The following is a 13,039-nucleotide window of genomic DNA, read 5'->3' on the forward strand; positions in this document are numbered from 1 at the left end:
AATTTATGCCTGGTAAAACCAATGTCACACCGAACACACATCTCCATCCACAGGACTGAGATTGCTTTGCACAGTTGAAGCCAAGTGGTGCCGAGGGCCGTGCTTGTGAGCCACCCGAGACGGTGTGTGCCAGTGCAGATGTGCCGAGCACTTCCAGCTGTGCCAGGAGCTTGCAGAGCTCTGGTGGCTCTTCCTAGGCAGGCTGCTGGACCAGGCCAGGCAGCTCAGGAGTCAGGACACCCCTATGCATTCACCGTGGCTGCTGGTGAGGAAGGCGGTGGTTAAGGGCACCCCCCATTAGGAAAGCGGTAAAATCATAGCAGCACTGTCTAATCTGAGGCTGTCCAATTTGTGTGTGAGCTGTGCAGTCAGATGGGCAAGGGATTTCAGCACAAGGCAACAGCCATATCCCAGAGGAGATCCACTTGAGCAAAGAACAGAAGAAAGCAAGATTTAGCATTAAGATCATAATTTCAGATTGCATTGTGCGAGCATCAACAATCTATATACATGAGAGTCTTTGGGGAACACAATGCTGTAATAGCTATACAAGCCAGCCTGAACAGCGAGGGTTATTTTTAATTGCAACTGAATGGATCTAACCTTGTGATGTCTGTTCACAAAGCATTGCTGGATTAATACAGGTTCCATAGTTGCTTCTGCTAAAATACTTTAATGGATCAGCTTAGTTCTCTGCTCCATGATTATAGCATTCTTACCCGCCTATCATGCATGAGCCAGATGGTCCCAGTGAAATCAGAGCTTATTTATATTTTTGTCTGCTACTCAGCCAGCTGCCCACTGATTTTGTTGCATAGTGGTAGGAGGAGAGGAGGCTTCCTGGGTGAAGTTCACCCACCTCTTTCCCTAGACCCGGTATCTCCCTCACCTCCTAAAATGCATCAAAGGAACCATGGAAGGGTTTTCTCCCCAGGGCTGCCTGGGAGGCTTGCCTGGCTGGCTGTGGAGGGCAGCCATGCTCCCACGGCAGCAGTGCAGCACTGTCTCCTGGCATGGATTCATCTGCTTCCCAGTGCACACGGGGATGTTTTCAGTTCTATTGGCAATGAGAGCCATTAAGAAGGTACAAGTACTAAAGGGATCCTGAGCAATGCCTATAAAATCTCTGAATCCCTGACAGAATCAATAGCAGGCTCTCAGGAGTAACTTCTTATCCGGGCCAACTTAAGCACATGCCAATGAGTCGTTAAAGATTTTGCTTTTTATGGAGACACAGAATCCCTTTCATTGCGATTGTTGGACTCCAGACTGGGCGAGACGATGAAAAATCACATTAGAAATAGACTGTACTCCAAAGGCATTTTCCTCAGCGTCTGGGAGGGCGGCTCGAATGGTGCGGCATCCTTCCTCCAGACGCGTGCCCAGCCAATGCCGGCGGTGCCCTGCGAGCCTGGGCTGCCTGCACCGTCGCCGGAGGGGAGCACTGTCCTTTGCGGTTTGTTGCAACGAGAGGCACAGACCCCTCTGGCCACGTCTGCGAGGAAGGCAGAGGTGGAGGAGCAGGAGAGGGAAGGAGAGAGCTGGGGAGCCGTGTCCCATGAAGTGGAGGTCCCAAGGCTGGACCTGGGATGCAGCCGAGCCCCTGCGGTGTCCTGAGCTGTGCCCCGCTACGCACGCTTGCCTCCTCTTGGATAACTTTGCTATTGACACAATTTCCAATTTGGCATTTTGGTTACCGTAGCAACTTGATGCTGCCATTCTCTGATCAGATCAGCTCGCCGTCAGTCAACACCGCGTTAGCACCTGCGTTGGTATGGCAACGCAGGACCATTCTCCATCCTGGCTGAGCTGCTGCGGGAGGGATGGCTCCAGGCGGCCCCCGAGGGCAGCGGCAGCACTGGGGGCACAGTTGGCCCTGCTGCGGGGCAGTGAGATGCTCCCAAGCCCAGGCTGCCCCCTGCTCCGGCCGTAGTGTCCTGGGCTCCCGAGTCCTGCAACGGCCTGGGAGACGCTGGGGAGAAGCTCAGCGGGGACGTGGCTGGCACGGAGCAAGGAAGTGTCCTTGCAGTCTCAGACTGCCCCTCATGAGAGTGTTTTGCGTGGACACCAAATGGCTTTGCAAACTTTGGGACAAGGGAAAGCTGCTCATCTTGGAGAGCGAAACCAATGGTCCCCAGGCAGCCCTTAATTTGGGGTATTAAGTCCTGCAAGAGCAGAGCTCAAGTCACAGAGAAGGGTGGTTCACCCCCTTCTCCCACAGCCACCACCTCCAAACCATTAAACTCTTTCAGTGAGCCTCCTGGGGGAGATTTGTTTTGCTTTAGCCCCAGTCTGAACTGGCACCCACTTTTCTGAATGCGCTTTACAATTTGCGTTTAATGTTTTTTAACAGACATGTGCAAGCCATTTGAATTAGAGCAGTATGAATCTATTAGGCAGCGACAGATGCAAGTTTTGTGTCTCTTATTAGAAGGGATTGGATTCTGAGGTTTAGTGATGTGCAAAGGATTGGACTTTGGAGAGATTAAAATTATTTTCAGCGTTAAGCACAATATTTCTAAGCTAATGCACTCAGTCTTGAATATAGATTCACAGACCAAAAAGATTATAAAACATTAAACCTATGTAAATTCAGCTGTAAATTTATGTTTGAACAAATTCAACGAGAGATTTGACTTGGGGGCTTACAGCAAATAGGTTCTGCTTTTAATGCGTATTGCAGTCTTCGGTTGCAATGCCATTCTCCCCTTGAAAGTCCCACGCCTGCTGAATTACTGGTAGGTCACAGTTGACAGCTCAAGCGATTATACCAGAATGTGTTAATAATAAAAAGGAAAATGACTTCATGTTTGTCTTTTCAGAAGACAAAAGCAGATGTTTGCTTTACCCTGAGGAGCAGCAGAGATGAGCTCCATGGGCAGGTGACACTGTTGCAGCACCTGGCCGTTGCCTCTTTTGGATAGCAATCGTGCAAATCCGTGTCCTTCTCTGCAGTTCTCCAAGCCCTGGGAGTTGCTGTGAACTTTTTTCTCTTGTTGAGAACATGAAAATACAGTTACAAAGACTCCTTTTGAGTGGGATTGCAGGAAACCTGCAACATCGTGAACAAGCTGCCTACACAGAGATAAATGACAGCTGTGACTGAAGGAATAAACAAGATAATCTGGATTTAAATAAACCACAAGGGGATTTTGGCAACATGCAAATTCACAAATTTATAAAATGTATCCTTTGAAAATAAAGAGCTTGTCTGAAGCCAGCAGTTAAGAACAATTACTACAGCACATTTTCCCAATGAGGGCTTAGAGCTGGCCTTTGCCACAAACCGGAGGAGAGTGGGAGCCAGATGTCCTGCCCATCGCCGCACAGCCTCTGGGTGCCAGTTTTATGCACAGAGAAAAAAACTTGAAGAAGGGACGCAGTGAGTCCCCTGTCCAACTGGGGAGCTGCAGGAGCGGTGGGGGTGCTGGGGAGCACACAGAGCAACGTGGCCCTCCTTAGCTGCCAGGCCACAGCACTGAGGAATGAACAGGAAAGGAGAGAAATATCAAAAGCCCAAGCAAGCACCCAATAATACATATTTGATCATCTGCTTGGAGGACCAGGTAATTCCTGGATCCAAGTCCAGGAATGGCAATAAAAGTTTCATTTTGACATTGCACAGCACAGAGATGCTGCTACCAAAAAGCATGAAGAAATGACGCCCATCCCTGTAACGGAGCAAAGGAGTCATTAACGCAGGATGGCGGTGGAACTCCTTCCAGTGGCTTGTTGTCATTGCCCCCCTTTTTCAGATAGGTAGCGATGGAGACAGAGGAGGGGCAGGAGGTGAGTAGAGGCCAGTGGCAGGGCCATGGGTAGCCGTGTCCCATTCCAACGCTTTACCTCCAGGGCTGCTCTGCAGAGGTGCATCAGGCGTGGTCAGCAGCGTGGCATCGAAAGGGGAAGGAACGCTGCAAGAAAAACCAAAGCGTGTCCAAGAGGCTGTGCAGTCCTCTCCAGGAGCAGAGCCCTGGCGCAGCACTGCAAATTGCTCTGCAGCAGCCACCGGAGGAGAGCGATCCGGAGCGTCGCATCCTGCCCAAGCACGCGGAGCTGGTTAGCATTCTGTCGGCACGCGCGCAATTAGGGCCAGAGCACATGGCAGCAGCTCTGTGAAGGTTAACTGCTCTGAGAAGTACTCGTGCCGTGCCAGAGACTCGGCTGCTCCAGGTTTAACACCCTTGTTATTCTCGACAACAGGAGCCGGTGGTGCCGTGTATTGTTCTCTGCTGCGCGCTTGGCAACAGCTATTGTGTGCAGCAGGACATGTGCAGGACGCGCTGGTTCTTGGGGCTGACAGGCTCAAGCCTCCTTCACAGCTGCCTTTGCACAGTGGGAGCTCAGCAAGGCAGTCCGTATGCCTGCCTAGGAAAGGCAGCACTCAGAAGGTAACTCTGAAACAAGGCAGAATTTGGGAAAAAGCATTTCTGTGCCTGCATCCCAGAGCTGCAGTAGTTCTGGTGCTCTGCAGGGCCGGGGTGCCTCGAGGACACACTGCAGCTCCCAATGTTATCCTTAAAACCATACAGCAAAAGCTGAATCTGCTTTTCCTCCTCTTTTCCTTGATCGCTACTTCCCTGCTGTCTCTTCTCAGTGTCAACCTATCTATCCATTTGTCTTTATTGTGCATGGAATTAAACACAGTCCTTAAATGTGGCAACACTTTCAGATTATTAGCTCTGCAATTTCTTGGCTCCTGTTTATTGTGATAACATCATCTGAAGGGGCTGTTGTAATTAATAGTTTGTTCGTGCTTCTTTTATAAACCCCTGGTGTGTTTGTTTTATACTTGAACATCAGCCACTAACACTTGCTTCCAGTGTATTGTCTGAAGTGTCCCCACCACAGAGAAAAGGCTTAGAGGTTTGGGGGTTTTTTTGCAACAGCTTATTGAAACCATAATTTAAAGTAAAGACTAAGTAAGTATAATATTAAAGGCAAGACAGAGGAGACCAAAATCCTTGTTTACAAAACTGTCTGTGAAGGAGCTATTGCCATGGCATGGCAGTGCCTGGAAGGAGAGGGAGCCCCGCTCCTGGCTGTCACCCAGCCCCTGCGAGCGGCAGGATGGACAGGTGCGGCAGCATGGGTGAAGGAGAGCAGCAGTATTTTCTCTGAATTCTGATTAATTTTTATCTCTTTTAAAGCATTGTCATCTAAAAACCCACAAATCACAGCCACAATCCATAATACAGAGCAAACGAAGGCTTGTGCAAGCACCAGGTCCCTGGGTACCTGCCCAAATGTCCCAGGGGCTGCAGACAGCTCGCAGTGCCAGGGAGATGCTGGTTGCGGGGAGCCAGATCAAATGCACTACAAATACTATCAGTAACACCCTCCGGTCTCATTGCACAGCCAGAGCATTGGCACAAGGGGCAAGGGCCCAGCCAGCCCCCGTTTGCTCTGAGCTTTTAGTTTGAGACTGCACAGGCACTTATTTGCAGAACAGCATCTTGTCAGCTAGGAGAGAGACCAGATACAAAGATGTATTACAAAAAAACAATAAGCTAGTGGCTGTGGCTAGACCAATTCACACTGCAGCCGAGGTGCTAAGTAGCAGCGAGTGGTGATAACTAAGCCCGGGAGCTCCCCCCGGCCCCTCTGCTCCCCAGGCTCCTTGCTGCAGAGCAGATGTGCTGGTGGAGGCAATGCTCCGGGTGGGCTGGGGCAGGTCTGCCTCTGCGATGCAGAGGGTCAGAGCAGACAACAGCAATGGTCCCCTCGAGCCCTATTGCCTGAGAGTCCATTGCTTGAAGTCTAGCAGAGCTTTTGGCATCTCATAGTTGCCACATTTTGACATTTGACAGCCTGTTGCATGCTGCCAGGGTGTCTGACTCTGAGGAGCTGTCGTGGTTTAACCCCAGCCAGCAACTAAGCACCACACAGCCGCTCACTCACTTCCCCCTCCAAATGGGATCGGGGAGAGAATTGGAAAAGAAAGTAAAACTCGTGGGTTGAGATAAAGAGAGTTTAATAGGACAGAAAGGAAGAAAATAATAATAAAATGACAATAATAATAATAATAATAAAAGAATTGGAATATACAAAACAAGTGATGCACAATGCAATTGCTTACCACTTGCCCAGTTAGTTCCTGAGCAGCAATCTGCCCCCCCCCCCCAGCCAACTCCCCCCAGTTTATATACTGGGCGTGATGTCACATGGTATGGAATACCCCTTTAGCCAGTTTGGGCCAGCTGCCCTGGCTGTGTTCCCTCCCAGCTTCTTGCGCCCCTCCAGCCTTCTTGCTGGCTGGGCATGAGAAGCTGAAAAATCTTTGACTTAGTATAAACACTACTTAGCAACAACTGAAAGCATCAATGTGTTACCAACGTTCTTCTCATACTGTATCCAAAACACAACACTATTCCAGCTACTAGAAAGAAAATGAACTCTATCCCAGCCAAAACCAGAACAGGAGCATACACCAGCCAATTCTGCCTTTGCTGGTCCCTCCTTCTGCTCAGACAATTGCATAGGAAACCCAGCTTATCCTGTCTGAGACAGCACAAACAAATGTGCGGTGCTGATGCACAGTGTTGGGGTAATTGAACACCACAGGGTGATGGTGTTTGGTGCTTGCCTGACAGTCCAACACCATTTGCAAGGCAGAAGGACTTTTACACGCTGCTCCTTCTCCTGTTACCCAGTCCACTGCTGTCTCAGCTGATGCTCTCTTCACTCAAATATCAGAGCTGCCTCTTCCCGTTTCCCGTAGTGCCACACGCCACAGGTTCACTGCAATCCTGTTGGTCTGGTTTCATGCTCTTGTCTCAAAGCACTGATCCAAGCTCCCAGCAGCAGCCGCAGGAGCAGTAATGACAGCCCCAGGTCGGCACTCCCCAGAGCTTTGACCCCGTTATCAGCTCAGGATCAAACATGCCCCTGGCCTGGAAGGGATGCTTTGGGAGAACCTGGAGGGAATGGAGACCTTAGGTATTCCTGTGGAGAACTGGCAAAGGGAGCATCAGAGCTGGTCCAGCCCCTTCAAGCTTTACCATGGTGTAAAATGAAGGTTGGGATAAAGGGAGGGGGTGGAGAGCTCCGTACTCCCACCCTTGCGGAGCAGGACAGCAGTGAATATAGAGCCGGCATGAAGGATAAACACTTGTCAAGCGCTGAGGAACAAGTCTATGGACCCTGTTGCTGCTTGATGTCATTGAGCAGCGAACTTAGCAAGACACAGGAGGGACTGGACACCTCTGTGCATGTTAACCTTATCTAGAGTTGCCGCTAACTACAGAGATTGAAAAGCGATATTAAAACTTTCTGCTTCAGGACTCATTAAATCTTCAGTGATTGATAGCAATCAGGAGGAAAGGAGCATGGGCAGAGTAATCCCATAGCTGGTTGAGAGATTCTCCGTCCTTCCTTGGGGGCTCCCATTTACTGCCTGGTGTCAAAGACAGGCGACCTGGCAGGAAAACTCCCAGTCACCACCCAGGCTGTGGTACCTCTGTCCCTGGGGGCTGGCAGCTCCGGTACTCTGGAGGTGCTCTGGGTGTTAGCACAGGACAGCAAGCAGGAGGGTAAAATGTGGTCTGCAGCTAGGTTGTGATAGAATCTGTTAAAAAGGAAATGCATACAAATTACTAGCTATAACTGATGATAAAATAACTATTTTGTGGAGCAAGGAACAGAAGAGTAACACATTGATTTTTGGTAATTAATGGTTCAATAGAAACCTGTTCTAGGAATGCCCTGGGCAAAGTCACTGGATTGGAAGCGCCTTTATTCCCTGGTCTGTTCTTTGCCTCACTCCTCCACGTGTTCTCCGAGGCTGATTGCACAGCCCCGAGGACAGCCACAGGCGCTGGCTCCTGCAGCTCGGCTGCCACTCCTCCTCGCAGGCTCCTACTCTTTCTCTGGAAGGTCTTTGGGGCAGAGATTTTGGCTCAGCCTGTGTGCAGTGCTCATCCCAACAGGGCTGGAAACTGCCTCCAGCCACTGCTAAAGTGGTTTCCAGTGCCAGATGCTGCCCTAAGCGCTGGAGCGTGGACTCTGGTGAGATCGATGTAGCACCACACCTGAGTCACGCTAGCTGGAGGAGCAGGTTGCAACATGCAGACGACTGCAATGGCTAAACCTCAGACAGCACAGCCAGGAGTGGCATTGCCTCCTGGCATCTGGGTGGATGATGGATGGTGCAGCAGCAGACGGCAGCGCTGCGAGAACTCTGCCAGGTTAGGGCTAGATCAGATGTGGGGGGAGAACCGCAGCCAGCAATATCACTGTGCTGCTCGTGCCTCTCCAGGCAAGCGAGTGAGTGCAGCAGAGGGTGGTGACAGTGGGGAGTGATTGAGCCCCTGCGGCTGAGTGTGTTCGGAGCAAAACGCCTGATCCAAACAGAGAGCCTGGTAGCAGGGAAATGGAGTCATTGTTCAGAGGTCCTTGCTGGCCTGCTCTTCGGTGCCGTTTCTCTAAACAGCTTTTACAAGATAGTTTAGCTTGCCGCGTTGGCTGCTGGCACGGGCTCAGGGCTGGGTCCCACCAGTGAGCCGCAGCTGCGATGCTGGGCCCGGGGTGTCTGGTGCTGCTGTGGGGAAGCGATGCCCTGTGATCGTGGCCCTCGTCCTTGCTGGAGGTGGATTGCTCCCCCTCCTCCACTGCCGGCAATTAGCACCCGGGCTGCAGAGTGGTCGCACAGAGCAGTGCTGCCTGGAGCTGCCCCCAGCAGCCCCCAGCCCTGCTCCCGTTCAGACCCTAGCTCTCCTCCTTCCTTTCACCACTCTGTCACATCAAGACCGAGACCTAGTTTCCATGCAGAAATTTTAGCCTTTTGGCTCCAAGTTTGTTAAGCAATATTTAAAAAATAAAAAATCAAACAGGAAATTTTACACAGCCACGCTTGGATTTTGTGGGCAATGCAGAAAGGACTGGTGCACTGCAAGCTTGCTGTGCATGTGAAGGCAGTGCCTGCCAAGGCCAGTGAGTGGGACTCTGCAGCGGGGATATTTCTGCAGTGGGTCATATCCTGAAATTGAGGGTTATCTTTGGCCGGTTGCTCTCAAGACATGCTGCTGAGTGAATGCAATTTCCATGGGAATACAAACACCAGTCAGAATCATGCAGAGACTGAGCAGTCAGGTCAGCCCCGGTGCAGCCCTGGGAGCTTGGCAGGATGCCCTTGCAGGGTCGGTCCCCAGCCACTGCTCCCTGCGGCCAGTGGTGCCAGTGCCCAGCTGGCTGCTGCCCCCGGCCATGGCGGCAAGCTGGAGCGTGGGTACTGTGTGGCGCTGGGGAGGGGAAACCCTGGTCTGGCCATCAGTGATGCTCTCCTGTCTGTCAGACACTTTTGGAGAGCAGCCCGGAGCACTTCTGCTCCAGCCCTCCTTGGGGCAAGTGCTGCCTGCCCACGTGCTCAACCTCCCAGTCTCATTTTCTGTGCATGTCCCTTGCACCACTCCCTTACACAACCACAGGGCTCAGCCGAAGGGCACCCTATTTGTACAGCAGTGGGCACCTGAGGACTCACTCCCTGATCATGCTGTGGGCCTTGCTGTGATGTGGATAGCCATAAAAGATGCTTCCTTCCCTCAGGGCTGTTAAATCCGGGTGCTGGATCCCCCCCAGGAAAGCCAGTCTGTAATTCTGCAGCATCTGCAGTCCCCAAGTGCTTGCATCCCTCTTAATTTGTTCAGGCTTTTCTTAAAGGAAAAATACCTCAACATGCATCATTGCACCTGATCCATGCTCCTTGTGTATCACTGCTACTCAAATGGCTGATGCAAGGCAAGGACAAAGCACCAAAGTGCTCCGGTCAGAAGGCAGGACTGCAGACGCCCCGCCATGTTGGGAAGGCAGCTCTGGCAGGGCACGACGCTGGAGCGATGAGCTCCCTGGCAGGGCCTGGCCACCGGCACGCTGGCCCTGAAACAGGTGAGCTGGAGTCCTGCAGCCCTGCTCCCCACAAACCCCCATTGCCAGGACTCAGCTAGAGATTTTTCAACAGGAAAGATGCTGACTGCAGGAGAGGGGGAGCCATGGGACCCGCTGGCCTCTTCACCCAAAAATGCTGAAGGCGCAAGCAGCCCTGTGGCAGCACCAAACCCACCTTTGCTCTTGCCTTGACAGGAGACCCAGCACCTCCTCCAGCAGCACCTTGGCAAAACAAGCCCAGCTGGATGGATTACACCAGCAGTAAATACACAAATTACGGAGAGGTTTAAAGCAAGCTGATGCATTTAGCAGTCACAAAGACGAGGCAACACTGACAGGCAAATCTAGCTGGGCCTTGCCTGACAGCCACTTCTGCTTGCAGACTTCAGCTGCATAATTCCTGAAATGGCTGTTTCCTGCGGCTCAGCGGTTTGATGTCAGCATCGCTGCGGTCGACAGTGCCCAAGGTGCTCTTACAGGACCATTTCCAGCCTATTCACATTGTTTTCTCACCGTATGTTGGTACTAAAAATAGTTGCAATATGAAGGGATAATCCTGTAAGACCCCGAGCATCGCCATCCTCTGTGTCTGCTGCAGGAGACCCAGCCACTGCCGCAAGTGCTTCCTGCGATTAGTGACACCGCTCCTCCTCATGCCTCCCAGGCAGCAGCACCATCAGGGACCGCATCTTCACGGCACATTAGTCAACAACAGGTTAAATTATGCTTTGTGTGGGTGTGCCTAGGTGCAAGTATTTGAGAAGCTTAAGATAAAAATATTGTTAAAACACACTTAAGAAGCAGCCAATACTGTGCCTTTACCCTTTGAACAGGTACACTGTGGGTACAGAAAGCCTTGAATGGGCGCGCTCTGACAGACGCGGCTGTACACGCAGCCGCTGCAGCTCCGTGGCCTCCTGCGTTGTCTCACCTCACCCGGTGCTGGGAAGGGTGGCGGGGGCTGGCAGCGCTTCCCCCACACTGCCTGGGTCAGCGCCTGCACGGGGTCACCGCTGGCAGGCGAGGCGGGTGTTCTGCAGCTTTTAGGATCCAGACAGTTTCCCACTCGGGCATCTCTATTGCAGGTGACATAGCGGGTGCCGGAGTGGAGCCCTGGGGGCAGGGGGCACGGGCGCAGGGCTAGGGCTGGCCACGGCCACGGTGCGTGCAGGAGCAGGAGAGGGGTAGCTGCCTGGCTTGTGGCACTGCCCTCCAGCCTCTCCAGCACTCAGCAGCCGAGGAGGTGTGAAAGAGGCTGTAATGCTCTTGCAGGGACATCATTTAATACCTTCCAGCTTGCTATGATAATCTTTAACTGGGGGCAGCTGGGACAAGCATTTACCTCTTCATTTTCTTAGATATAAATGCTATCTTGCTGCAGTTTCATTTTACAATATGGTAATATGCTATCCAGGAAAGTCTTGCTACATGCTAATTTATCCAGTAGGCAAATTCCTTTTGGCTAATAAAAGTGCTTGCACAGGAAGCTCAAAACCCAGCAGCAATTAATTATTGACAGAGCATGTGAATTAGAGATAAAAGAAAAGTCATTCTTTCTCACACACAAGATAGTAAATAAATTTAATTATTGTACTAGAAGCAAGGGATCTTATTCTGTATTAAGTTTTATTAGCTGAGACATTTAAAAGCATGTCATCATAACAAAAAGGTCTTGTGTAATCCTAACTGCACCACTCTGGTACAAGGCTCTGAAGTGAATAGGCTTAATTGAGCAAATGGAAGCAGATGGCTTGCTGAACAGACAGGTATTGTACAGGTTTATTGTCAATTAACTTTTGTCTACATATGCCTATGGCAAATTGACTGTATAATGTGTTACCAAGGCTGATTTAACACTGCAGGTGCCCACCATGTCCAGGGTCCGAGAAGAAACAAAGCCAGAAGTGCTTTGGTCCCTGGGGCCCACAGGTGTGGCAGCATCCCTCCTTCTGAACATCCCGACAACACCTGCATGGGGCAGGAGGGACGCTGAGGTGTCTGGCCGTGCCTGGCACCTTGCTAACCACCCGTCCTCTGCTTCTGCGCAGGAACGTGATGCCCAAGACGCTGGACGGCCAGATCACCATGGAGAAGACCCCCAGCTACTTCGTGACCAACGAGGCCCCCAGGCGCATTCACTCCATGGCCAAGGACACGAAGCTGATCGTGGTGGTGAGAAACCCGGTCACACGGGCCATCTCGGACTACACGCAGACGCTCTCCAAGAAGCCAGAGATCCCCACCTTCGAGGTGCTGGCCTTCAAGAACCGGACCCTGGGGCTGATCGATGCCTCCTGGAGCGCAATCCGCATCGGGATCTATGCCCTGCACTTGGAGAACTGGCTCCAGTACTTCCCCCTCTCCCAAATCCTTTTTGTCAGTGGTGAGAGGCTCATCACTGACCCAGCTGGGGAAATGGCTAAGGTCCAGGACTTCTTAGGCCTCAAGAGGATTGTGACAGAGAAACATTTTTATTTTAATAAAACCAAGGGGTTCCCCTGTCTAAAGAAGCCAGAGGACAGCAGTGCTCCCCGGTGCTTGGGCAAGTCCAAGGGTCGAACTCACCCCAAAATAGACCCAGACGTCATCCACAGACTGCGGAAGTTTTACAAACCCTTCAATGTCATGTTTTACCAAATGACGGGCCAAGATTTCCAGTGGGAGCAGGAAGAAAGTGATAAGTAGAACCATGAAATCAGGAAAAAAGTTATTTTCTTTTGAGATGCAAATCATCATTAGAGACCCAAAAGTCACTCGAGGCTAGAGGCTCAGCCTTGTGAGTGCAAGACTCTTGCGCTGTCAGGGTTGCAGCCAAAGCTGCCCCACATTTCCAGCTCTGAAACCTTAGTGGCACATCACCTTGGGTTGCATTTGGGCTCTCCCCCCTGTCATGCTGAGGGGGATCAGGGGGTGGGTGCGAGGAGGAGGAGGCAGAGGGAGCAGGGTTCCTCAGGGTGATGGGATGCTTCGTGTCGACATTTCACTGCTGATGTCCCCCTCGCAGCCAGGCAGGCAGGACCAGCACCACCTGCCATGGCTAGCAGAGTGGGAGGGTGGCTCACAAAACCCCACAACATGGGGAAAAACCCATAGATTTGATTTCTCCTGCCCTGGCTGTTAGTTTTGCCCAGCAGCATCAGATCTGGTAAATTCAGGA

At 51.6% G+C, this 13,039-nt stretch overlaps 1 protein-coding gene across 1 annotated transcript in view; it reads left to right on the forward strand.

Moving 5' to 3' along the window:
• HS3ST4 (heparan sulfate (glucosamine) 3-O-sulfotransferase 4) overlaps nucleotides 1-12,567 on the forward strand; it is a gene marked incomplete at its 5' end in the record, with an annotated part of 64,795 nt that extends 52,228 nt beyond the window's left edge. Inside the window, one exon of the mRNA XM_010570631.1 lies at nucleotides 11,931-12,567. Coding sequence (XP_010568933.1) covers nucleotides 11,931-12,567 — 637 coding nt within the window. The remainder of the gene's footprint in view (nucleotides 1-11,930) is intronic.
• Between the last annotated feature and the right edge of the window lie 472 nt (nucleotides 12,568-13,039).

The sequence above is a fragment of the Haliaeetus leucocephalus genome, unplaced genomic scaffold, assembly GCF_000737465.1.
Source record: "Haliaeetus leucocephalus isolate CR32 unplaced genomic scaffold, Haliaeetus_leucocephalus-4.0 Scaffold295, whole genome shotgun sequence".
NCBI lineage: Eukaryota > Metazoa > Chordata > Aves > Accipitriformes > Accipitridae > Haliaeetus > Haliaeetus leucocephalus.